Source organism: Ahaetulla prasina, chromosome 10, assembly GCF_028640845.1.
Source record: "Ahaetulla prasina isolate Xishuangbanna chromosome 10, ASM2864084v1, whole genome shotgun sequence".
Lineage (NCBI taxonomy): Eukaryota > Metazoa > Chordata > Lepidosauria > Squamata > Colubridae > Ahaetulla > Ahaetulla prasina.
The window spans coordinates 32,486,422-32,513,403 of NC_080548.1; the positions used below are offsets into that span (position 1 = coordinate 32,486,422).

Sequence of the window (26,982 nt, forward strand, 5' to 3'; positions counted from 1 at the left end):
GAGGCGCCTGAGGCGGGGGTGCGGCCCGGGCCGGGGGGGCCCCCCCGGCCCCCAGGGGCGACGACAGCAGCGGCGGGGGGGGCGGCGGCGGCGGCGGCTGCTGCCACATCGCGGGCCCGGCCGGCGCGGGAGGAGGAGGAGGAGGACGGCGAGGAGGAGGACGGGGGCGAGGGGGACGGGGGCGCGCGCGCGGCTGAGGGGCGGAGGACGGGGCGCGCGCGCCGGCAGGCCGCACTTCCGGCCCGAAGGGAGCCGCGCCGGAAGTGGGCCTGAGGCGCGCGGCAGGGGAGGGAGCCACGGAGGGGGCGGGACCCGCGGCTGCTATGGCGACCGGAGCCGAGCGCCGTCTGTCCGCCGCTAGGAGGCGCTGCTGCGAGGAGAGGCCTCGGGCCGCGCAAAGGCTCACGGGAGCGGCCCACGCTGAGGGTAGAGAGCGGGGTGGGGGGGGGGAGAAAATAGAAGTCCGTCCTCACGGTGCAGAGGACACGCGTGTCGCCATAAGCGGGCTTTCTGAAGCGGGAGGCGTAATGGTGCCGGGGGACGCGTAAGTGCCGCGCGTGGAGGCGGACGGGACCCCGCCCCCACCTACGAGAGACTCTGCGGGAATCCCCTCCCCCACCGGCGTGGAATGGGGCGGGGCAAGTCGTGGGCGGAGCAGGCGTTACCCCGGCAACGGAGGGCCCAGCGGTGAGGGGAAAGCCCGGCCTTGGCAAGGAAGGGGAAAGGGGGCCTCTGAGCATACGCAGAGGGCGGTCCCGCCATTCTGGTGATTAATCCGCCTTTCTTTGGCCCCCAGGGAGGGTTTCAGAGCCAGGAAGAGGCCAGAAAAGGGGCTCAAGACGGTCAATACCTGTTATTTATATTATTTATAGATTAAATATATGTTTTGTTTTATCTTCACATAGAGCAGGGGTCTCCAACCTTGGCCGCTTGAAGACTTGTGGACTCCAACTCCCAGAATCCCTCAGCCAGCAAAGCTGGCTGAGGGATTCTGGGAGTTGGAGTCCACAAGTCTTCAAGCGGCCAAGGTTGGAGACCCCTGACATAGATGGATGGGCTCAGATCTGTCTAATAAGGTCGTCCTCGACTTACAGCCCTTCGTTTAGCAACGGCTACCGTGACCCTGAAAAAAAGGTGACCTGTGACCATTTATTTCTTTTTACCCACCTGCGATCCAACTTTCGGCGCTTTTGGCCCGTATTTAGGACGGGGGTCACGTGATCTGGGTCCGCGACCTTCCCAACCGGCTTGCTTTCGCTTTAACAGCCTTGCCACAGAAAAGATTGTAAACGCCTGGAACAGCTGCCTTGGTTAGCAACGGATCGCTTGTGGTCGTATGGCAAGGACTACCTATACGTCTGTTTTCCCCCGCAGCAGCAGCAACAACAACCACCCTGTGAGGTGGGCCTGGGCTGAGAGGGAGGGATCGGCTCGAAGTCTCCCAGCTGCCCCTCATGACGAAGGCAGAACTAGAAGTCCCAGTCTTCTGGCGATTGGCCCAAAGTCACCCAGCCTAAGGCAGAGCTAGAACTCCCTGGCCCCTGGTTTCTCAGCCAGCACCTCCGCTCCAGCACCAGCCCGGCTGTCTCGTGAAAATGGAGTTATTTTTTTTTTCTTCCAGTGTAATTTGAGGCAGCATTTAAAAAACTCCAGGTAGACTACGATCTAAATCCCCCTTTATTTTAATCTAACGTTTCTCTTTCTCTTTCTTCTCTCTGCCTACCAGAGGAACTAACATTGGATGGACAAGTCTGGAGCTGCAGGACCCTTTGCGGGCCACAGGCCGGGACCGCTCGACCTCCGCCGTAACTTTGCAAGATGCGGGTCACCTTCTGCCAGGGCATCTTGGCCGCCGCCATTGCCATTAACCTGCTGATCCTCTACTACATCTCCAGGCTGCAGCAGGTGGTCCTACAGCGGCACAGGGACCACGGCCAGCCCAGCTACCCTCAGCACCTGGGACCCCTCCGCCCCGGCATCACCGTCCTCATCCGAGACTTTGAAGACTTCGAGAACTACGTCTCCAGCGTGGTGCAGTCTTTCCTGAAGCAGAACCCAGAGCTGCCTGTCCTGGTGGTGGCCGACAGCTTGCCTTACCCTCCCTTGCTTCTTCCCAAGGTGCCCAACGTCCAGCTGATCGTCCTCAAACCTTCCCCTGCTCAGCCGGCCTACATATCCAGGCCAGAAGCTTACGTGAGGACTGAGTATGTGGCCTTGGTACCTGACGGGGTGCGAGTGGATTCCGCGTCGCAGCTGGAGGAGATGCTGGAGGAACTCAAGAGCGTCCAAGGGAAAGCAGAGATGGTGGCAGCTGCAGTCCATTCCCAGCTGCCCTTCCGCTGCCTTAACCTCAAGGTCAACCTCAAGGAATGGACCGCGGAGTACAGCGAGACGCCTCCTGCCTCCAAGCTCTGCACCGCTTTGAAGGGGAAAGCCGTGGTGCTCCTTCGCACCAGGAGCCTCTTCAACCTTTCCATGCCTCTGGCCAAACCTTTGCTGACCTCCCTCTTCATCCAGACCTCTCTGCGGGGGTGGGCCATCCGTCTCCTGGACCACCCCTTCTCTCCCTTCCACCTGCCGCTGCTCACCTCCTCCCACAATCAGTGGAAAGCCGATAACCTGGCCAAGTCCAATCAGTTCCAGCTCTTCCGGGATTTTGGCATCAAGCAGGTGATTCTGGAAGACGGCAAGCAGCAGTGGTTTGGATGCGGCAAGGAGACGCCGCGGTGTTTCGGCACCATCCACGACGACACACCGGAATACCTCTACCAGAACCGCTGGACTCCGCCGTGCTGTCTCAAGGCCCTGAGGGAAACCGCCAAATACGTCATCAACATCTTGGAAATCTCTGGGGTGCGGTACTGGCTGGAGGGGGGAACGCTCCTCGGGGCAGCCCGCCACCAGGACATCATCCCTTGGGATTACGACGTGGACCTGGGAATCTACCTGGAAGATATTCCCAATTGCGAATTGCTCCGGAGCGCCGAGTCGGGTTCCATCGTGGACGAGAAGGGCTTCGTGTGGGAAAAGGCCATTGAGGGAGACTTCTACCGGGTGCAGTACAGCGAGCGCAACCATTTGCATGTGGACCTCTGGCCCTTCTACCCCAAGAACGGCATGATGACCAAGGACACCTGGATGGAGCATCGGCAAGACGTGGAATTTCCTGAGCATTTTTTAAAGCCCTTGGTGCCCATCGAGTTTGCTGGCTTCATGGCTTTGGTGCCCAACAATTACCGCAAATTCCTGGAGCTCAAATTTGGGGAAGGGGTGATTGAAAACCCAGAATACCCAAACCCAGCCCTGAAGAGCATGAATGCGAAGAGATAAAGGGACGCCCACCCTCGGCCCGGCTGCAAAGGGAGAGATCGTGAGGTCTCCCCAAACTAAAATCTTTCATTTGATATGAATTGGGGATTTGAGTCATTGCCGCGCATGGAGGTGGGGGGGGCATCTATGGTGGGTTCCTCAGCGTCTCTTCAGAACTCAGGGAGATGTTTGCAACACTGGAAGGAGTCAGAGCACTGGCCAAAGGGCCGTTGGTCCTGCATTTTTTTCTCTCCCAAAAACCATCACTCGATGCTTGCATGCCACACGTTCCTAGACCGTGATAGCCACAATCCAGCATTCTTTATCCTCAGCAGCTGGTGTCCATGGGGAGACTGCCTCTGCTCAACTGTGATGGTTGCATTTGAAGAAAAACATAACCAAACACCAGAGAGGACAGCTGCCTTTTAAAACGGGGTTGTGGGCTAAGACAGAGAAAAGGAAGCCGACGGCTGTTTGTTTTGACAAAGGGCATCTGGAAGAACAGGTGTAGGCGCTGACTTTCACAAAATGGCCTAAAAGATCAAGTGATTGTTGGACTGAAAGAAATATGATAGACAGATACACACACGCACACCTGCCCCGATTCCGGAATGGGAGAAGTCACCATGATCAGCTCATCACAATCAATTCACCGTGGGACAACTTGCAGAAGGATGATGTAACAATTCAATTATTTAAATTAATAAACAGTTATTTTAATTTTTGTCAATCACATTTCCTTTCGTCCTTCCTTTGCATCCTTTCTTAAGTTATTGTGTTCCACCATTCCTTTGATATCCGTGTAACTCAGGCTCCTCAGCAAATTGCCCCGTGGCAAATTGTCTTAGACACACACACACACACACACACACACACACACACACAATTCAGCCACCTCTTTCCCCAAACCTTTTGAAGAATATTGGCATGGTGATGTAAACCGGACCTTAGTTTTCCCAGAGAAAGTTAGGAGCTAGCCGGTAAATCTCCAGTCCATGCCAGGCAGAGGATGATTGTCCTAGGAATGTCAAAGGAGGGACCTGCACCCTGTTTCCCCCGGTCAGTGGCCACGAGGGCAGCTAGTCCAAGACTCAGGAAAAAATTGAAAGGCGACTCACTCTGCTTCGCTCATCCTTTGAATTGTATTCTTTGAAGTTAGGCTCCCGTGGGTGGATGCCCTCCAGATGTTCAGAGCAAGAGGGCATGTTGATCGTGGGCACAAGGACATGAAGGAATGGGAGCCGGGCTGGGCCTCTGGCAAACACCCATTTTTAGGGGGAAAGGACAGAGTTCCCTGTTCTGTTCTCCCGTCCTCCCAAAGCCCCCCACATTGGTTTCTATCATATTTGGCCTTCTTCCACAGCTCTCGGGGGCTCTTCCCCCACTTCTTGCTAACAGACACAAATTGATAAGTGCTAGGCTTGGCATGGCAGATCGCGTTCGATGGTTCTTATCCTGAAACCACTTGGTTTTAAAACAGTAAAAATAAAAACAAGGTGCCCCTGTCTTGTAACATGGCCAGATTCTTTTTTTAACGCTACAAGGGTCTTTTTTTCTTCTTTTTTCTTTGGAAAAGGGCCAGTGAGCAGCTTTGTCAAGTCCAGGTCAAAAATGAGCAGAAGATGCTGGATTAGACGCTCGCCAAAGAAAAGATTGCAAATGGGCTTATTTTATTTTTAAATAATAAGTGAAACAATTGCTAAAATGCAGTTTGACTTCTAAGTCCAAATTCCCGTGAGGATGCATTAAAATGCCAGATGCATTTGGGGCGGGAGGGGGGCTTGAATGGGGTCAGGTACAGAAAGCCCGTGGCGAAATGATTTCAACCCATCTGAATTTTTCTTTCTAATTGGCATATTTGTGGGTTGAACTCAAAAGTGAGTTCAACTCTTATGAAATGGTTGTTCTTATTTCCCTTTCTTTGCCAATCTTCAAAAATTGTGATATTCCTTCATTTCCATGCAGTATTCTTTCCATTTTCAAAGTTACTGCAATTATATAAGCAGTGTTTGACTTACAACTGTTCGCTTAGTGACCAGAGTTATAATGGCACTGGAAAAAAATGACCGTTTTTCAGAGTTACGACCTTTGCAGCATCTAGTTACGACCTAGATGAAAGAACATTCTTTGTTGTGCTTTTTTGATGACATTTTTGATGTTAGGTGTCCATTTTAGGTCATGAGATATGGTAGAACCTAGAAATATGAAGGTTTCTACTGTTGATACTGTGTTGTCTAGTATTGTAAGCTGTGGTAGTACGGGAAGCCGGATTCATTTAACAACCAGGTTACCAACTTAACAACTGTGGCGAGAAAGGCCGTAAAATGGGGCAAAACTCACTTAATAAATGTCTCACTTAGCAACAGAAATTTTGTGGTTGTAAGTCAAGGACTAGCTGTATATATATATATATAGATATAGATATATATATGTTTTCTGAGGTTTTCACGGGTGTTTGTATGTAGGTCTTTGGTTGTTCGGGTTTTCTCCCGTGTAAAATTGGAAATGTCTTGGCAACGTTTCGACAAAGTCTCATTCGTCATCTTCAGGCTTTGCTCCCAGAAGCACGAAGCTGAAGCCTGAAGATGACGAATGAGACTTCGTCGAAACGTTGCCAAGACATTTCCAATATATATATAGATATATATATGTATATATATATAGATATATATATATATATATATATATATATATACACACACACCCACATGGTACGTTTTGGATGTTTAACAACTGGCTCACTTTCAGCCATTTAGAGCATCCCATGTGATTTGTGATGTTTTTTGGATGTTTTCTAGCCACCCCAAAAATGCCTATTGGGGAAAATAGATTTGGTTAAAAACTACTGGAAAAAATGTCCAGAGTTGGAAAGGGGTCACCTGATGCCCTGACTTAACAACTGCAGAGATTTATGATCTAAATCGAAGATTATCCGCTTACTGTTCTCCTCCAAAAGGTCTTTGAATTCCTGGTCATCAGTGGGAGGAAGATTTTTGATTAAAGCATCTGTTTTTCCGCAGCTGCCTTCTACCCACATACCAGACAGAAGAATTGCAAAAACAGGAACCATCCAGCAATAATTTCATCTTATCTGGCCACTGTGACTTTCTAGTGGGTTGGGTAGGGTTTTGAAAAAAAGAAAAGAAAAAGGGCTTTCTGACCATCCACAATCTTAGAGGCAGAGAATTATTACAGCAGCCTAAATATAAATTAAAATCAAACTCCTGGCCTTTAAAAGAAAAAAAAATCACAAGAGTGACTAGAAGCCTCTTCTCTTCATTTTACTGAAAGATGTGAGCTTTTGAGATTTCCAGCTCTTCATCTTCGCTGCGGTGCTGGGGTCCCCTTGAATTTTGCAACCCAGAGTACGAACGCATTTTATTGTAAGGTGTGAGATTTTGAAAATCTCCAGCTCCTTATCTGTGCCACCGTGGTGGTATCCCCCGAAATTTTGCAACCCGGGTAGTAGGGGTCTTTACGGAGTAACTGAAAATGAGCCGAGGGAAATCAAAACCGGAGGAAAAAATGCAGCTTATTTCCTGATCCCCGTTTTAAGTTTACTCAACACACAAGGCAGGAAAAGGATCGTGTGGCAATGTTGCTGTCCCTACACAACCTCTCCAATTGCCCGTCCTGCCCGCTGCGATGCAACGTTCCTGCCAGCAGAGATCAGCAGCTGCTGAAGGATGGCCAACTTATTTTATTTTATTTTAACTTGGAGTCCCGAAACTGGCCATGGCATTTCTCCAGATTGAATTCCAATTTCTAGCCCCGAAGGATCATTTTTGAAGTCTTGCCAGGAAATCCACGGGAAATCCTGCACTGGAGAGTCACCCAATGCCAAGGAATATCACAGACCTCTCCATCCTTCCCAATTAAGTCTCTGTCAGGAAAAGCCCCATTTTTGCTTAGTTTCTGGATGCAGTTTGGAAACAGGGAAGAGGCAGATGAATTTAGCTTCGGAGGAATCCCTGTTGGTTTTTAATGGCTGGCAACAAGAAAGATGCCAGATTGGGCTGGAAGGAGTAAGTGAGCTGCTCTTTTCAAAACTCCCTTATGACTTCTGCTTTTATATTCTTGTAAGCCGCTTTGAGTTGCCACGTGCAAACAGGTGGCGATACAAATCTAAATAAATCAGTGCTTAATGAAGCCATCCATCCAGTTAAGATGCCCCGTGCTTTTTAGCATGTTATTTTTGAGGTTCAGGGTATCAAAATTCCCCTTCTGGGGAAATTTGATTTATTATTGTATTTCTTTTATAGGTAGTCCTCAAACGTATGGCCATAATTGAGCCCGGACTTGGTCGCAAGTCATAGTGGTCGTTCAGTGGATCACCATGTGCCCTTACCTGATTTCTGAAGTCACCGTTTTTGTGGCAGTCGTTAAGTGAACCCATTTTCATCAGGGGGCCTATTTTGCCAGAGTGGAAATTAATGTGGGAAACTGGCAAAAAAAAATCATCCAAAATTGTGGTCACGTAACTATGGGATTCTGCAAATGACCAAAAATTTATCAGGCACCCAGAAGGCAATCTCACGGCCACGGTGTGTGTGTAGCCATTGGAATCTCAAAATCAGGTCATAAATATTTCTGGGGTGGTCTGTCGTAACTTTGCACAGTTGCTAAGTGACTGGTCATTAAGTGAGAACTACCTATATTTAGTCCCTCAGTCTCCATCAGAGCGAAGTTATTTTGGGGGCTGTTCTTGGTCTGAACCTTCAGAAATGTAGCATCTCAAACCGGCTGCAGGACTTGAGATGCAGGTTGGATAGCAATAGGATCCGATTCCGAGGATCAATTATAAAAGGAATGGAGAGTTGATCTCTTGGGGAAGGCAGCAAACAGCCGTAGATAGACTTGAAGATTGTAGGTTCAGGTACTGTATTGCTTGAAAAGTGAGGGGGGAAAAAAGACTCAAAATGACTGTGTCTCAACTATAAAGTGTAACTGGAAACAGGAAGAAACTTGCATAGATTTTCAAGATTCTGTAATTCTATCCTCCAAGCTTCAGAAGTTGTGGGAGCTTCATCATCACTGGAAGCTTTCAAGAAGAGGCCGGACTGTCATCTGTCAAAAATGGCGTAGGGTCTCCTGCTTGGCAGGGGTTGGACTAGATGACCTACAAGGTCCCTTCCAACCCTGTTAATCTGCGTTCCTGAAATCCCTGCCAGGTGTCCTGGCCTTGACCCGGCCTGCCTTGGAGGGTCCTCGTTAGAAATAGACCCAGATTGCTTGGAAATGACAATGATGCCTCATGGGCCTTTGCCAAAGGAAGGCACCCCTCCTCTTTGCCCACATCCATTTTCTGAGAAAAACAAACACTGCTGCAGGGCAAAATGCCAGGGCTGTGCGCCCACATCTCCTACCTGCTGTCAGGACTCCACGTTCCCTTCCTTGCCACCTACACATGCCTCCCCTACAAGCGTCAGGAGGGGCAAGCTAAGACAAGGATGGTTTTCCATGCACCTCAAAGCTTTGCATTTCATGCTGTCATGAACAGATGGGCAACCTGCCAGTTTCTCAGTCTTCCTGCCCTTCAGCTGCTGGGGAAGGAAGGTAGGCAGGTAAGGAGCTGCAGCTGAGCCTCAGCAATATGGAAAATTTGCTTGGTTTTACATCAGGAAGATCTCTACCCCAAATGCCATACATGAAAAAGTAGCAGCCGAGCAGGCAATCATGATGAAGGAACGATGGAGGGATTGGCTCTTCAGGATTCCTCTCCAGACAAGGGAGAGGGCTTGAGATCGCCCACATGTGCTCCAAACAGTTGCTCTTCCCAAGGAGACCACAAGAAAGCAGTCTGGGATGGGTTTAGTGCTCTGGGAGATGAGGGAATAAACTAACTTACTCCAACCAGGTTTGACACTGTTGTATACTTCCTTTCTTATCGTCTTTTGGAAATTGCTTAACTGTTTTTCCGATATTTGGAACCTTCGGAAGGCAAATTTAATTGCTCAGATGAGTTTCTTCAATCCTTACTGTATCTCCCCAAAAATAAGACCCTGTCTTATATTTTTTTGAACACTGAAATAAGCTCTTGGCCTTATTTTCGGGGAGGTCTTATTATTTTGGGGCGCTGGAGCAAGACGGGGCTCCTCTTGCCATATTACCTGATTTCCAGCTTTGTCTCCCTAACCAGAGGAAATGGCAGGGACCGGCTACGCATGTGTTTAAATATTTTCTGGGAGGGCTTATTTTAGCGCATGTACTCAAAAGTCCGATTGGTCTTGTTATCAGAGGATGTTTTATTTTAGGGGAAACAGGGTAGCAAAAGGAACTTTTAAGGACAAATGTTAAAGGCTTAATGAATATAAAGTTGGTTTATTTGATCAAGTTTAAAATAGATATATTATCTCTTGGCAACTTTTCATGGACTTTTCCTGGCATCAAGATTGGCTTTTAAGGATTTGTTTATAGATAAAAAGAGAGATTTGGGAAGAAGAGGTCATTTGCTTATTTTAATAGGTGATATTAAGTTCCTAAAAGTGTTCATACTTGTTGTGATGAAGGGGGAAGCTGTTTATGTATTTTTCCTCTTTTAACTATATATTTTTTTTGTCTTCTGCACTATTTTTTCTGTTCCTTTTTTCCATGAGTTCTCATCTTTCCAACTGAAACATTCAATAACTTTGCTTTTTCAAAAAAGAGGAAAACTTAACAGCTCTCCAGAATTCGGGATAGAACACAGGACTGGCAGGAACCATGGATGCCCAGGTATGAAAAGGCTGAGTTGCTACAGAAATCTCTGCCTCTGAAGAAAAGCACAGGCAAGCGTGACCTGGCAAGGGACGCACAGTAGCAGCTGCCTAGTTAAAATAACTGAGCATTAATGACCAGAATCCTGTCATGGGAACCCACGTGCTCACGGCCTCAGCCAGAGAAGGCATCCCTTTTTGCAAAATAAAAGACAAACGCTCGCTAAAATCCCAAATACAGCTTTTATTCTGTGCGATGGGTCAGCCGACAGCCCTCTTCAAAGCAATTGTTTTGTAAAGCCCAGCCAACTGCTGTGTGCAAATGCAATATTAGTTGGCCAGTAAAAAAAACCAGTTTGACCAGTTCCTGCTCCCTTGCACATGGAGTGTCCACCCATCCTGGGGGAAAACAACAACACCGCCCCGGGTTGTCCAGGTACAAAAAACAAGGACTCATGTTCACACACAAACATTGAAGTAAGTCATGGATCCCGGGCTCACAAAACTAGACCCAAATTCTCCCGTTTTTCTCCAAAACTCTCACCAAGGGGGACCACCCACCAAGGGTCCGACATAGCAGTCCCTCTGTTTTCGTCTGGGCTTCTTGCAGCACAGCCCAAACCCAGACTGATCGCCCCAAAATTTTAGAGAACTTGTCATGCGCAATGCGCCTTGCCAAGGCCTGGCAGAGCGGCCATTTGTCCTTGGGGTGTCCTTCCAAAGCTCAGATCGCATCGCCCAGAGGCAGCTGTCATACACGCGCAAAAGATTGGCTCCAATTCTTTATTTACATGGCTTTTTACATTGCCTAGCTCCGAGACTCTAGACCATTTATATCCTGTGGGCACAAGGGTGCCAGGCGATGCCTGTTTTCCTCTACAAATGCAGGTAATCCTCAAATTACCACCTTTCATTAATGACTATTCATTTTTGGTACAATGACACCAAAAAAACCAGACTTAAAATAAATTTTTCACTTACGACCGTTGCAGCATCCCCAGGGTCACGCGATCAATTTACGACGGTTGCCAGTGTCCCGTGATCCCCTTTTGCGGCCTTCTGACAAGCCAAGTCATTGGGAAAGCCAGATTCACTTAACAACCGAGTGACTGACTTGTCAACTTGTGGCAAGAAAGGGTGTAAAACATGGGGCAAAACTCACTTGACCGCTGTCTCGCGTAGCAACGGAAACTTAAAGCTCAATTGTGGTGATAAATCGAGGATTACCTGTATAGGGGATACACTGCCCCACAAACACAACTACTGGAGGAACAGCGATCTCCATCCTATCGCAATTTGAAAATTTGGCTGCTATTTCCTCCCTTTCCTATCTTGTTACATCTACATGTGTAAAAGCTGGCCACAAAACCTGGACAGACCAGAGCAGGGGTCTCCAACTTTGGTCCCTTTAAGACTTGTGGACTTCAACTCCCAGAGTTCCTCAGCCAGCTTTGCTGGGACTCTGGGAGTTGAAGTCCACAAGTCTTAAAGGGACCAAGGTTGGAGACCCTTGGACCAGAGCATGAGGCTGCCAGCTGCCAACCCCTTACAGCAAAGTTTAAAGTCTTTCAACCTGTTTGGCACAAAAAAACAACAAAAGACCTGGAATACAGATTTATGAAGAACCACGAGAACCTTTGGGTGCTCCATTAAAATTTCAGAACCTATCCTTTTCCCGTATTTCTGCTGTGAAACCGAACACCAACAGTCAGTCCCCTCTTTCAGAAATAAATTAGGTCACAAATCAGCCGTTCCCATCCTAAAACAAAAGTGCAATCATTAACAGAAATAAAAAATACGGGCTATGGGGAAGACGGTTAAACGAAGCAGGCCGTGTCGAAAGGCAGTGAAAAGTTCATCCGTAGGTCCCAGTGTCAGCACATGGAGTGTTACGAGACGGAAATAAGAAATAGCCATTAAAAATCTCTTTCCCTGCAGTTTCTGCATTTACAAGGGTTGTCGGTCGCCTTGCAAACAATATTCAAGTTTTTTGGATTTGGGGAAGAAAAAAAAAACCACCAACGGAATTAAGATTTAACCCAGTTCATTTCTCGTCCTTCTGGCCCAAGAGGCCAGAGAACGTCAAGTAAAGAATGGAAGGAAAACAAACAACGAGAAGTAAAATATGGTAAGACTGAAGACACTTTTCTGCCGGCTTGGTCCAAAATATAAAAATAAATGCAGAGAAAATTGTACACGAAAGAGAAAACAACAAACGGTTGACTGAGCGATCTGGACAAGTCGATCCGTTTGCTGAATTTTTCCTTTTCTTTTAACTGAATATCGTCGAAGAGAAACTTCTGGATTTGCAACACCAGACGTTCCCTTGCTGCTGAATTTCGATATAACTGTCACCAGAACTAGGGAGAAAAATTTGGGATAAATGGAGTGATGATCCCACAGCATTCGTTGGCATTGCAATTTCCAAATGTACAAACTACATGAAGCTCAGAGAAAAAACAAGGGGGGGGCGGGAGAAAGGCTGTGTTTACAGCAAATTCTCGGTAGGGAAGCTCTCTGTTATTAAATCTGTCACCTGGGAAATTCCGATCTTGAAAGACGGAGCAAAATTGTGTCTTGGAAAAAAAGTTCTACGTTCCTTTTTTGGAGAAAAGTTCTAAAGTTCTTTTTCTTTTTTTGGATAAAGAGAGTATCTCCTCCTAAATCGTCTGGACTTTGATGAATTCAATCACATCACGGATTCTTTTTCACAAGATTTGTTATCCTCCAAATGGGCTGGACCGTTCTGCTTAATCAGCGGGGACCCCTCCTCTAACCCCTCTGCCTTGCTGGCTGCCACGGCCTCCGTCTTAACCTCCAACAGGTCATCGTTCCCCATCTGGCCCATATTCTTCTCCGAATACACCTGCAGGAGCCCCGCACCGAAGGCATCGCCCTCCACATTCAGGACAGTACAAGTCCGGTCTCTGCAAAGGAGGAGGAGGAACCAGGTGTGAGAATGCATGCAAAATAATCCCATGGAGAGAAGCAGGGGGGGGAAGGGGGAGCCCCTCCCCCCATTCAGAGCATCTTCACCTGCAAAACCACTGTCAGAAAAGTCCACTGCCCTGGTTAGGAGAGGACAGAAAGATCCCTCATGTGGGATCCTTGGTGCTCTCTCAGCTTGGTGGTTTTCTTGCAGACGTTTCGTGGCCCAACTAAGGAACATCATCAGTGCTAGAAGAGAGTGGATTTGCAGTGATGATGTGACCTAATTGGGTAGTGAAATGTTCAGACAGCTCAGAGAGCACTAAGGAACCCAGTTCCTAGTATTTCTCCTCCTCCCTGCAAACCCCACTCCCTTCTAGCATTGACCATGTTATCTGGTTGGGTAATGAAATTGGATTATTGTAATGCTCTCTACATGGGGCTCCCCTTGAAGTGCACTCGGAGGCTTCAGTTAGTCCAGAATGCAGCTGCGCGGGTGATAGAGGGAGCTCCGCGTAGCTCCCATATAACACCGCTCCTGCGCAGACTGCACTGGCTACCTGTGGCCTTCCGAGTGCACTTTAAGGTGTTGGTTACGACCTTTAAAGCGCTCCATGGCTTGGGACCTGGGTACTTACGGGACCGCCTGCTGTTACCACATGCCTCCCACCGACCCGTACGCTCTCACAGAGAGGGACTTCTCAGGGTGCCGTCCGCCAAGCAATGTCGGCTGGCGGCCCCCAGGGGAAGGGCCTTCTCTGTGGGGGCTCCCACACTCTGGAACGAGCTTCCCCCGGGTTTACGCCAAATACCTGATCTTCGGACATTCCGTCACGAACTGAAGACACACCTCTTTATCCGCGCGGGGCTGGCTTAAATTGAATTTTAATGTTAAATTTTATTAATTTTAAATGGGGTTTTTAGTTTATGGCAAATTTTAATTTTCAGGCTAATTTAAATAAGTTTTTTAATTGCATTTTAAACTGTATATTGTATTGTTGGTTTTATCTTGCCTGTACACCGCCCTGAGTCCTTCGGGAGAAGGGCGGTATAAAAATCAAATAAATAAATAAAATAAATAAAATAAAAATGTCTAGTACAGGGGTCTCCAACCTTGGTCCCGTTAAGACTTGTGGACTTCAACTCCCAGAGTTCCTCAGCCAGCTTTGCTGGCTGAGGGACTCTGGAAGTTGAAGTCCACAAGTCTTAAAGGGACCAAGGTTGGAGACCCCTGGTTTAGAAGACAGCTCAGAGACCACCAAGGATCACACAGTACTTCCCTTCCTCCTCCTCCTCTTGCTTTCCACAAACCCCACTGCCTTCTAGCACTGATGATGTTACCTAGTTGGGTCATGAAACGTCTGCAAAAAGCCAACACACTCAAAGAGCACCAAGGACCCCCTCATCTCAACCCTGAGTTCCAAATATTCTCTATTATTATTATTATTATTATTATTATTATTATTATTATTATTATTATTATTATTATTATTATTATTATTATTATTATTAAATTTTTATACCGCCCTTCTCCCGAGGGACTCAGAGCGGTTTACAGCCAAGATAAAAACGACAGCAATATACACATAAAACCATGAATTAAAAAACTTATTACACAAATGGCCGAATTAAAACATTAAAATAAAACCCCATAAATTATAAAATATTAAAACATTAAAACTAATTAAAATCCTATGCCAGTCCTCCGCGAACAAACAAATAGGTCTTCAGCCCGCGGCGGAAAGTCCGAAGGTCTGGCAGTTGACGAAGTCCAGGGGGAAGTTTATTTATTTATTATTAAATTTTTATACCGCCCTTCTCCCGAGGGACTCAGAGCGGTTTACAGCCAAGATAAAAACGACAGCAATATACACATAAAACCATGAGTTAAAAAACTTATTACACAAATGGCCGAATTAAAACATTAAAATAAAACCCCATAAATTATAAAATATTAAAACATTAAAACTAATTAAAATCCTATGCCAGTCCTGCGCGAACAAACAAATAGGTCTTCAGCTCTCGGCGGAAAGTCCGAAGGTCCGGCAGTTGCCGAAGTCCAGGGGGAAGTTTATTTATTTATTTATTTATTAAACTTTTATACCGCCCTTCTCCCGAAGGACTCAGGGCGGTGTACAGCCTTCATTTAAAACAACTAATATACATATTAAAATAACAATTAAAAAGCTTATTCAATAAAAGGCCGAAATTAAAACCGTCCAATTGACCCTATAAAATACCCAATAAAATTACAATTAAAAATTAAAAATTAAAAATTTAGAACTTAAAAATCAGGCCAGTTCGTTCCAAAGGGTGGGAGCCCCCACAGAGAAGGCCCTCCCCCCGGGGGCCGCCCGCCGACATTGGTTGGCGGACGGCACCCTAAGGAGTCCCTCTCTGTGCGAGCGTACAGGTCGGTGGGAGGCATTCGGTAATTTATCAGATCTGTCATGGTCGCTGCAACAGACCTTTGCTCTAATGCAGCCAACAAGGTTTCATCTGCGGCTGTCTAAAGGCACTCCTCTATTTATAACCCTAACGAACCGTGCACCTGGCAGCCAACAGAACCTCAGAACCAGGTCAGGGTTCTAATGGGGAGCCCTGCCATGACTTCAAACAGTCGCTATGGGAACGGCTGTATGTCGAGGACTTCCTGTACAGGTTCGTTGTCCCATTGGGGAGACAAAGAAAGAACTTCTAAAAGCTGCCTTGACCTTCACTCCGATCCTCCCGGGGACGGCCTCCCTCAACTCCACCACCTGGTTCCTCCAGCTGCACCAGACAAGCCTGTCGGAGATCCCCTGTCCTTTCATTACACAACTTACACACAAACACAACAAGATTCCAAAGGGCAGCTGGACAAAGAACTGTCTTTAAATCCTCTTTCCAGATTAAATTCAAAGGTTGGAGCAATGGGGAGGGGGGGGCAGCTATGGCCCCTTTCCGACCTCTGGACTTCAACTCCCAGAATTCCTGAGCCAGCCATGTACGGAATTCTGGGAGTTGAAGTCCAGAGGTCAGAAAGGGGCCATAGCTGCCCACCCATCGCTCAGCGGCTTTGCAGATGGGAAGTCCCAAATCTCACATTACGACTCGCGAAGGATTACAGAGAACAAACTCCGGATTTTTCCCATGATCTGCCCTCCAGAATCTCCTCCCCAAAAGGCCCCCCCTACACTTCACTTTCCTTGCAGAACTCAAGAAGAAAGTGCAGGTTATTCTCGACTTACAAACAGTTCGTTTAGTGACCATGCGAAGTTACGTCACGGGGAAAAAGCCTGTAATCAAAATTCGGACGGCTTGGCAACGGACTCGAATTTATGACGGTCGGAGTGTCCCGGGGTGTCACGTGATCCCCTTTTGCGATCTGACGCGCAAAGTCAATGGGGAAGCCCGATTCACTTAACAACCGGGTTGATAACTTAACAATGGCAGGTATTCACTTAACGACTGTGGCGAGAAAGGTCGTAAAACGGGGCAAAACTCACAACTGTCCCACTCGGTAAAAATTTTGGAGTCGATTGTGATTGTACCTCAAGAACTACCTGTAATTCCTTGGACCAGCTGGCCCACCTGCTCTATGGTTCCACCAGCCTGCCTAGGGAATCCTGGTTAGTTCCTGATTGTGGGCTATTGCCCATCTCACCAGCCATACTTACACAAGCCAATCCACCGCCAGGATGAGTGAGATCTCTTTGGTGGGCAAGCTAATGGCCTCCAGGATGATGGCCAGGGTGAGGACGCCTCCTGAGGGGATCCCAGCTGCTCCCACACTAGACGCCGTCGCTGTGATGCTGTGGTTGAAACCAAGAAGGGCAGAGAAGAAGGTTTAGACATCCTTGTTGAACCCGAGGCTTTGGGGCAGGTCTTGGTTGAGTGTTTACCACCCCTACCAACTCCCTAACCTCACACCTTCATCTTCCGAGATGAAGATATGAACTTTTTAGCTACACAATTTGGGATGGACACCCTTGGAATGGTGTGGGAGTAGGAATGGATTTCCAGAGGAAAAAATTGCAGACCACAGGAACCAGGAGCATTGCTCAGGTGACCTTGAGGACACAGACAAACCTCCAAGGGCTTCAAGGACCCTCTAAAACAGGGGTCTCCAACCTTGGCAACTTGTGGACTTCAGCTTTGCTGGCTGAGGAATTCTGGGAGTTGAAGTCCACAAGTCTTAAAAGTTGCCAAGGTTAGAGATCCTTGATCTAAAAGGATGCAAATGACCAGCTGTTTGCAAGGAGTATAAATCCTTCCATTCCACACCATCCAGTCAGAACCGAAGAAGCTTCTCGGGTGAGAAGCGAAACGTCTTCGAAAGAAAAAACAAGGAAGTCCGCTTGCCTCTTGGAAAAGCACCTTTGGGACCACCATGACCTGGAAGACTGAGAATCCCTACACTAGACTTTCATCTTCCAAGATGTCTCTCAGAATTGACCCCGTGGAAGTAGAACATCTGGATTGAGATCTGCTGATTTTATTCCGTGGCAGGGGCTTTCTTGCTTGTTTGCACGACCGAAAGAGTGACACTTTTTGCCAAGTTTGCAACCCGGATGCAAGTTAAGCCAGGGAGCAGATTAGAGACACAAAGCCAAAACTGCACTTTGTACAATCTTGGCTTAGTGAGTGGCAGGAAGCCAGCCAGGTGTGCTTGGAGGACTATTTATGAACTTGGCCAGTTGTGCTTCTTCAGCAGGTCTCAGTTATGTATGTGAATCCGGTGTTGTGGCTTGTTGGCGCTGGCCTCCAGCAGTTGAAGTCCACAAGTCTTAAAGGGACCAAGGTTGAGACCCCTGGTTTAGAAGACAGCTCAGAGACCACCAAGGATCACACAGTACTTCCCTTCCTCCTCCTCCTCTTGCTTTCCACAAACCCCACTGCCTTCTAGCACTGATGATGTTACCTAGTTGGGTCATGAAACGTCTGCAAAAAGCCAACACACTCAAAGAGCACCAGGGACCCCCTCATCTCAACCCTGAGTTCCAAATATTCTCTATTATTATTATTATTATTATTATTATTATTATTATTATTATTATTATTATTAAATTTATAGGTTGCCCATTTGATTGTCCGAGTTTTATAGTCCTTCTTGGTAAACTTTCCAGAATATTGCAAGGTTGGGAGAAGCCACAAGATATGAAGAATTTTAAACAGAGGAACATCAGGGCTTGTTGATACAACCATGGCTTGTTTCTAACCATGTTGATTTGAATCATCACCTATTGCATTGTAGTTATGAGTAAGATTCCTGTGATGAGTTAAAAACTTATTACACAAATGGCGAATTAAAACATTAAAATAAAACCCCATAAATTATAAAATATTAAAACATTAAAACTAATTAAAATCCTATGCCAGTCCGCGAACAAACAAATAGGGGAAAGTCCGAAGGTCCGGCAGTTGCCGAAGTCCAGGGGGAAGTTTATTTATTTATTTATTTATTAAACTTTTATACCGCCCTTCTCCCGAAGGACTCAGGGCGGTGTACAGCCTTCATTTAAAACAACTAATATACATATTAAAATAACAATTAAAAAGCTTATTCAATAAAAGGCCGAAATTAAAACCGTCCAATTGACCCTATAAAATACCCAATAAAATTACAATTAAAAATTAAAAATTAAAAATTTAGAACTTAAAAATCAGGCCAGTTCGTTCCAAAGGGTGGGAGCCCCCACAGAGAAGGCCCTCCCCCTGGGGGCCGCCAGCCGACATTGCTTGGCGGACGGCACCCTAAGGAGTCCCTCTCTGTGCGAGCGTACAGGTCGGTGGGAGGCATTCGGTAATTTATCAGATCTGTCATGGTCGCTGCAACAGACCTTTGCTCTAATGCAGCCAACAAGGTTTCATCTGCGGCTGTCTAAAGGCACTCCTCTATTTATAACCCTAACGAACCGTGCACCTGGCAGCCAACAGAACCTCAGAACCAGGTCAGGGTTCTAATGGGGAGCCCTGCCATGACTTCAAACAGTCGCTATGGGAACGGCTGTATGTCGAGGACTTCCTGTACAGGTTCGTTGTCCCATTGGGGAGACAAAGAAAGAACTTCTAAAAGCTGCCTTGACCTTCACTCCGATCCTCCCGGGGACGGCCTCCCTCAACTCCACCACCTGGTTCCTCCAGCTGCACCAGACAAGCCTGTCGGAGATCCCCTGTCCTTTCATTACACAACACACACAAACACAACAAGATTCCAAAGGGCAGCTGGACAAAGAACTGTCTTTAAATCCTCTTTCCAGATTAAATTCAAAGGTTGGAGCAATGGGAGGGGCAGCTATGGTTTTTCGACCTCTGGACTTCAACTCCCAGAATTCCTGAGCCAGCCATGTACGGAATTCTGGGAGTTGAAGTCCAGAGGTCGAAAGGCCATAGCTGCCCACCCATCGCTCAGCGCTTTGCAGATGGGAAGTCCCAAATCTCACATTACGACTGAAGGATTACAGAGAACAAACTCCGGATTTTTCCATGATCTGCCCTCCAGAATCTCCTCCCCAAAAGGCCCCCCCTACACTTCACTTTCCTTGCAGAACTCAAGAAGAAAGTGCAGGTTATTCTCGACTTACAAACAGTTCGTTTAGTGACCATGCGAAGTTACGTCACGGGGAAAAAGCCTGTAATCAAAATTCGGACGGCTTGGCAACGGACTCGAATTTATGACGGTCGGAGTGTCCCGGGGTGTCACGTGATCCCCTTTTGCGATCTGACGCGCAAAGTCAATGGGGAAGCCCGATTCACTTAACAACCGGGTTGATAACTTAACAATGGCAGGTATTCACTTAACGACTGTGGCGAGAAAGGTCGTAAAACGGGGCAAAACTCACAACTGTCCCACTCGGTAAAAATTTTGGAGTCGATTGTGATTGTACCTCAAGAACTACCTGTAATTCCTTGGACCAGCTGGCCCACCTGCTCTATGGTTCCACCAGCCTGCCTAGGGAATCCTGGTTAGTTCCTGATTGTGGGCTATTGCCCATCTCACCAGCCATACTTACACAAGCCAATCCACCGCCAGGATGAGTGAGATCTCTTTGGTGGGCAAGCTAATGGCCTCCAGGATGATGGCCAGGGTGAGGACGCCTCCTGAGGGGATCCCAGCTGCTCCCACACTAGACGCCGTCGCTGTGATGCTGTGGTTGAAACCAAGAAGGGCAGAGAAGAAGGTTTAGACATCCTTGTTGAACCCGAGGCTTTGGGGCAGGTCTTGGTTGAGTGTTTACCACCCCTACCAACTCCCTAACCTCACACCTTCATCTTCCGAGATGAAGATATGAACTTTTTAGCTACACAATTTGGGATGGACACCCTTGGAATGGTGTGGGAGTAGGAATGGATTTCCAGAGGAAAAAATTGCAGACCACAGGAACCAGGAGCATTGCTCAGGTGACCTTGAGGACACAGACAAACCTCCAAGGGCTTCAAGGACCCTCTAAAACAGGGGTCTCCAACCTTGGCAACTTGTGGACTTCAGCTTTGCTGGCTGAGGAATTCTGGGAGTTGAAGTCCACAAGTCTTAAAAGTTGCCAAGGTTAGAGATCCTTGATCTAAAAGGATGCAAATGACCAGCTGTTTGCAAGGAGTATAAATCCTTCCATTCCACACCATCCAGTCAGAACCGAAGAAGCTTCTCGGGTGAGAAGCGAAACGTCTTCGAAAGAAAAAACAAGGAAGTCCGCTTGCCTCTTGGAAAAGCACCTTTGGGACCACCATGACCTGGAAGACTGAGAATCCCTACACTAGACTTTCATCTTCCAAGATGTCTCTCAGAATTGACCCCGTGGAAGTAGAACATCTGGATTGAGATCTGCTGATTTTATTCCGTGGCAGGGGCTTTCTTGCTTGTTTGCACGACCGAAAGAGTGACACTTTTTGCCAAGTTTGCAACCCGGATGCAAGTTAAGCCAGGGAGCAGATTAGGAGACACAAAGCCAAAACTGCACTTTGTACAATCTTGGCTTAGTGAGTGGCAGGAAGCCAGCCAGGTGTGCTTGGAGGACTATTTATGAACTTGGCCAGTTGTGCTTCTTCAGCAGGTCTCAGTTATGTATGTGAATCCGGTGTTGTGGCTTGTTGGCCGCTGGCCCCTCCAGCAGCTGAATCAGAATAGGCAGTATGAGAGTCAGGGTCAGCATCAAGGCAACCTGAGAGCTCCGTGGGGGGAAGAGGGAAGGAGCTGGCAGAGAGAGAGAGAGAGAGAGAGAGAGAGAGAGGTGGAGCCTGGGCCGTCCGTCAGCCCTCAAATGGAGAGTCAACAGCCCCCCAGGTCTGGAGGTGGCTGATGAGGAAGAGGAGGAACAGCTGGGTCCAGTGCCTGATAGAAGGCAGAGGAGAGCAGTGGAAAGGAGAGCAGTGGAAATCTATGGGCTGGTTCTTGGGATGGAAGAGCCACCGCTGCTAGCGAAGCCCCACCTGAGCTCTGGGGATAAAAGGCAGGGGGCAGAGATGAATAGATGTGGCTGACAACTATTCATCTACCAGCCGGACGGACTTGTTAGCCTGTGGTGAGACAGAAATTTTTTTCCGGGGCTGCCAGCGCTCCTAATAAAGGAATCTTTTGAGTTCACATCAGGAGGTTTGTCGTGTTTGGGGAACTGGAACATTCAGGTATGAAAGACACCGGCAGCAGCCTTTACAAGAGGTTGGAGGAGGCCATTCTGCCGGAGCAGAAAAATAACTAATATTTAATTTTAACTGGGTGGCCACTTTTCTTCTGGTTGGGACATTTTTTCCCACCAAATTTCAGCTTCTGAGGTTCCACCCTGAATTTCTCCAGATCCTGTGATTTCAGCATCTCTAATTAAAGTCTGCTATTCCAAGAAACTATTTTATTTTTTTTTTTTTTTTGGGGGGGGGAAGTGTCTTTCCATCACCACGTGTCCCGAAGCAACCTCTACTTATGAATTTCTCCTTTGTTTCTGGGGCATCCTCATGACTCTGTTTCCGCCGACAGGATTACAGCCCATTAAAAATTTAATATCGGACTCATTTTTCACGGAGAAATAAGCAGCCGAGGTTCCGTGGAAGGACAGCTCCAACCTCCCCAATTGTTTAAAAAAGTTTTATTACTGTATTTTTCGGACTATAAGACACATTTTTTTTCTTCCAAAAGGGGGTGAAAATGTCCATCTTATAGACCGCCCCACCCACCCACCAGCTGTTTTTTTTGGCCTCTGCACGCTTTTTTTGGGCCTTTTTTCAGGCCTTTTTCAGGCCTTTTTTTCAGCCTGTTTGAGGCTTTTTTCGGTCCATTTTCAGGGCTTTTTTTGGCCCATTTTCGAGGCTTTCTTCGGGCTTTTTTCAGCCCATTTCAAGGATTTTTTCAGCCCATTTTGGGGATTTTTTCGGCCTGTTTTTGAGGATTTTTTTCAGCCAAAAACAGGCCATAAAAAGCCTCAAAAATGGGCCTGAAAAAGCCTAGAAAACAGACCAAAAAAAGGGAGGCCAAAACCTTTTTGTTGTCGTTTTCCTCTTCTAAATTTAGGTGTGTCTTATAGTCCCAAAAATATGGTATATATTATTAAATTTATAGGTTGCCCATTTGATTGTCCGGAGTTTTATAGTCCCTTCTTGGTAAACTTTCCAGAATATTGCAAGGTTGGGAGAAGCCACAAGATATGAAGAATTTTAAACAGAGGAACATCAGGGCTTGTTGATACAACCATGGCTTGTTTCTAACCATGTTGATTTGAATCATCACCTATTGCATTGTAGTTATGAGTAAGATTCCTGTGATGAGTTAAAGCAGAGATTCTCAACCTAGGCAGCTTTAAGATATGTGGACTTCAACACCCAGAATTGCCCAGCTAGCCATGGCTGGCTGGGGAATTCTGGGTGTTGAAGTCCACATATCTTACAGCTGCCGAGAAACACTGTTCTAGACTAAAGTTGACATCTGATCTTGGATGAACAGGGTCCGGAAAGCAGTAAACTCTTGCAAAAACAAACTCCTGACTTCGTTTTATGTAGCTTTAACAATACTCACAGGATCGTGATGACTTGGATGAAGTTGAGCGAGACACTGTTGAGCTGGGCGATGAAGACGGCGGCCACGCACTGGAACAGGGCCGCCCCATCCATGTTGACGGTGGCCCCGATGGGCAGGATGAAGCGGCTGATGTGTTTGGAGACGCCGTTGTTCTCCTCCACGCACTTCATCATCAGGGGCAACGTGGCGGAGCTGTGGGGAGGAAGCCACAGAGATTCACTTAACAACCGAGTGACTGACTTGTCAACTTGTGGCAAGAAAGGGTGTAAAACATGGGCAAAACTCACTTGACCGCTGTCTCGCAACGGAAACTTAAAGCTCAATTGTGGTGATAAATCGAGGATTACCTGTATAGGGATACACTGCCCCACAAACACAACTACTGGAGGAACAGCTGGGTCCAGTGCCTGATAGAAGGCAGAGAGAGAGAGAGAGAGAGAGAGAGAGAGAGAGAGAGAGAGAGAGGTGGAGCCTGGGCTGTCCGTCAGCCCTCAGATGGAGAGTCAACAGCCTCCAGGTCTGGAGGTGGCTGATGAGGAAGAGGAGAAACAGCTGCGTCCAGTGCCTGATGCGCAGAAGGCAGAGGAGAGGTGGAGCCTGGGCCGTCCGTCAGCCCTCAAATGGAGAGTCAACAGCCCCCAGGTCTGGAGGTGGCTGATGAGGAAGAGGAGGAACAGCGATCTCCATCCTATCGCAATTTGAAAATTTGGCTGCTATTTCCTCCTTTCCTATCTTGTTACATCTACATGAAGCTCAGAGAAAAACAAGGACTCATGTTCACACACAAACATTGAAGTAAGTCATAAATCCCGGGCTCACAAAACTAGACCCAAATTCTCCCGTTTTTCTCCAAAACTCTCACCAAGCGGGACCACCCACCAAGGGTCCGACATAGCAGCCCCTCTGTTTTCGTCTGGGCTTCTTGCAGCACAGCCCAAACCCAGACTGATCGCCCCAAAATTTTAGAGAACTTGTCATGCGCAATGCGCCTTGCCAAGGCCTGGCAGAGCGGCCATTTGTCCTTGGGATGTCCTTCCAAAGCTCAGATCGCGTCGCCCAGAGGCAGCTGTCATACACGCGCAAAAGATTGGCTCCAATTCTTTATTTACATGGCTTTTTACATTGCCTAGCTCCGAGACTCTAGACCATTTATATCCTGTGGGCACAAGGGTGCCAGGCGATGCCCGTTTTCCTCTGCAAATGCAGGTAATCCTCAAATTACCACCTTTCATTAATGACTATTCATTTTTGGTACAATGACACCAAAAAAACCAGACTTAAAATAAATTTTTCACTTACGACCGTTGCAGCATCCCCAGGGTCACGCGATCAATTTACGACGGTTGCCAGTGTCCCGTGATCCCCTTTTGCGGCCTTCTGACAAGCCAAGTCATTGGGAAAGCCAGATTCACTTAACAACCGAGTGACTGACTTGTCAACTTGTGGCAAGAAAGGGTGTAAAACATGGGGCAAAACTCACTTGACCGCTGTCTCGCAACGGAAACTTAAAGCTCAATTGTGGTGATAAATCGAGGATTACCTGTATAGGGATACACTGCCCCACAAACACAACTACTGGAGGAACAGCTGGGTCCAGTGCCTGATAGAAGGCAGAGAGAGAGAGGTGGAGCCTGGGCCGTCCGTCAGCCCTCAAATGGAGAGTCAACAGCCCCCAGGTCTGGAGGTGGCTGATGAGGAAGAGGAGGAACAGCTGGGTCCAGTGCCTGATAGAAGGCAGAGAGAGAGAGAGAGAGAGAGAGGTGGAGCCTGGGCCGTCCGTCAGCCCTCAAATGGAGAGTCAACAGCCCCCAGGTCTGGAGGTGGCTGATGAGGAAGAGGAGGAACAGCTGGGTCCAGTGCCTGATAGAAGGCAGAGAGAGAGAGAGAGGTGGAGCCTGGGCCGTCCGTCAGCCCTCAAATGGAGAGTCAACAGCCCCCAGGTCTGGAGGTGGCTGATGAGGAAGAGGAGGAACAGCTGGGTCCAGTGCCTGATAGAAGGCAGAGAGAGAGAGGTGGAGCCTGGGCCGTCCGTCAGCCCTCAAATGGAGAGTCAACAGCCCCCAGGTCTGGAGGTGGCTGATGAGGAAGAGGAGGAACAGCGATCTCCATCCTATCGCAATTTGAAAATTTGGCTGCTATTTCCTCCTTTCCTATCTTGTTACATCTACATGAAGCCGCTACGAGATCATCAGTGGTTTCGGGTGAGATACCAGCAGTACGCTGACGATACCCAGCTGTACTTTTCCACCCCGGCCACCCCAATGAAGTTGTTGAAGTGCTGTCCCGGTGTTTGGAAGCCGACGGGTCTGGATGGGGAGAAACAGGCTCAAGCTTAATCCTCCAAGACGGAGTGGCTGTGGATGCCGGCATCCCGATTCAGTCAGCTGCAGCCGCAGCTGGCTGTCGGAGGCGCAGTTATTGGCCCCAAAGGATAGGGTGCGCAACTTAGGTGTCCTCCTGGATGATCGGCTGTCGCTTGAAGATCATTTGACGGCCGCTCCAGGGGGCCTTCCACCAGGTTCGCCTGGTTCGCAGTTGCGCCTTCCTTGATCGGGATGCCTTATGCACGGTCACTCATGCGCCGTTACCTCTCGCTTGGATTATTGTAATGCTCTCACATGGGGCTCCTTGAAGTGCACTCGGAGGCTTCAGTTAGTCCAGAATGCAGCTGCGCTGGTGATAGAGGAGCTCCGCGTAGCTCCCATGTAACACCGCCTCCCGCGCAGACTGCACTGGCTGCCTGTGGCCTTTCGAGTGCGCTTTAAGGTGTTGGTGACGACCTTTAAAGCGCTCCATGGCTTAGGACCTGGGTACTTACGGGACCGCCTGCTGTTACCACATGCCTCCCACCGTCCCGTACGCTCCCATAGAGAGGGACTTCTCAGGGTGCCGTCCGCCAAACAATGTCGGCTGGCGGCCCCAGGAAGGGCCTTCTCTGTGGGGCTCCCACACTCTGGAACGAGCTTCCCCGGTTTACGCCAAATACCTGACCTTCGGACATTCCGTCACGAACTGAAGACACACCTCTTTATCCGTGGGGCTGGCTTAAATTGAATTTTAATGTTAAATTTTATTAATTTTAAATGGGGTTTTAACTGATGGCAATTTTTAACTTTGGGCTATTTTAATAAGTTTTTAATTGCATTTTAAACTGTATATTGTATTGTTGGTTTTATCTTGCCTGTACACCGCCCTGAGTCCTTCGGGAGAAGGCGGTATAAAATTAAATTAAATAAATAAATAAATAAAAACTAGTATAGGTCTCAACCTTGGTCCCGTTAAGACTTGTGGACTTCAACTCCCAGAGTTCCTCAGCCAGCTTTGCTGGCTGAGGGACTCTGGAAGTTGAAGTCCACAAGTCTTAAAGGGACCAAGGTTGGAGACCCCTGGTTTAGAAGACAGCTCAGAGACCACCAAGGATCACACAGTACTTCCTTCCTCCTCCTCCTCCTGCAAACCCCACTGCCTTCTAGCACTGATGATGTTACCTAATTGGGTAGTGAAATGTTCAGACAGCTCAGAGAGCACTAAGGAACCCAGTTCCTAGTATTTCTCCTCCTCCTCCTCCTCCTCTTGCTTTCCACAAACCCCACTGCCTTCTAGCACTGATGATGTTACCTAATTGGGTAGTAAAATATTAAAACATTAAAATAAAACCCCATAAATTATAAAATATTAAAACATTAAAATAAAACCCCATAAATTATAAAATATTAAAACATTAAAACTAATTAAAATCCTATGCCAGTCCTGAACAAACAAATAGGTCTTCAGCTCTCGTGGAAAGTCCGAAGGTCCGCAGTTGCCAAGTCCAGGGGAAGTTTATTTATTTATTTATTTATTTATTTATTTATTTATTTATTTATTTATTTATTTATTTATTTATTTATTTATTTATTTATTTATTTATTTATTTATTTATTTATTTATTTATTTATTTATTTATTTATTTATTAAACTTTTATACCGCCCTTCTCCCGAAGGACTCAGGGCGGTGTACAGCCAAGATAAAACGACAGCAATATACACATAAAACCATGAATTAAAAACTTATTACACAAATGG

The 26,982-nt window shown here is 47.4% G+C and overlaps 2 protein-coding genes across 6 annotated transcripts in view; one reads left to right on the forward strand and one right to left on the reverse strand.

Moving 5' to 3' along the window:
• Nucleotides 1–354: 354 nt before the first annotated feature.
• FKRP (fukutin related protein) lies at nucleotides 355–4,033 on the forward strand. Of its 5 annotated transcripts, none has more exons than XM_058195468.1 (2): nucleotides 355–426; nucleotides 1,727–4,033. In XM_058195468.1, the coding sequence occupies exon 2, from the start codon at nucleotides 1,819–1,821 to the stop codon at nucleotides 3,328–3,330; it is 1,512 nt and encodes a 503-aa protein (XP_058051451.1). In that variant the 5' UTR covers nucleotides 355–426; nucleotides 1,727–1,818; the 3' UTR covers nucleotides 3,331–4,033. The 5 variants fall into 5 exon arrangements, with proteins under 5 accessions (XP_058051451.1, XP_058051446.1, XP_058051449.1 ...); XM_058195463.1 differs by having other exon boundaries at nucleotides 411–544; XM_058195466.1 differs by lacking the exon at nucleotides 355–426 and adding an exon at nucleotides 433–766.
• Nucleotides 4,034–12,630: 8,597 nt separating this feature from the next.
• Nucleotides 12,631–26,982, reverse strand: part of SLC1A5 (solute carrier family 1 member 5) — a 34,952-nt gene continuing 20,600 nt past the window's right edge. The window contains exons 7-8 of the mRNA XM_058195682.1: nucleotides 19,928–20,062; nucleotides 12,631–12,931 (exon numbers count right to left, since the gene is read on the reverse strand). Of these exons, the coding sequence (XP_058051665.1) occupies nucleotides 12,694–12,931; nucleotides 19,928–20,062 (373 nt within the window). The 3' untranslated portion in view covers nucleotides 12,631–12,693. The remainder of the gene's footprint in view (nucleotides 12,932–19,927; nucleotides 20,063–26,982) is intronic.

Bases quoted from the DNA above. Each gene is read 5' to 3' on its own strand.
- FKRP (XM_058195468.1), top strand. From the start codon at position 1,819: ATGCGGGTCACCTTCTGCCAGGGCATCTTGGCCGCCGCCATTGCCATT.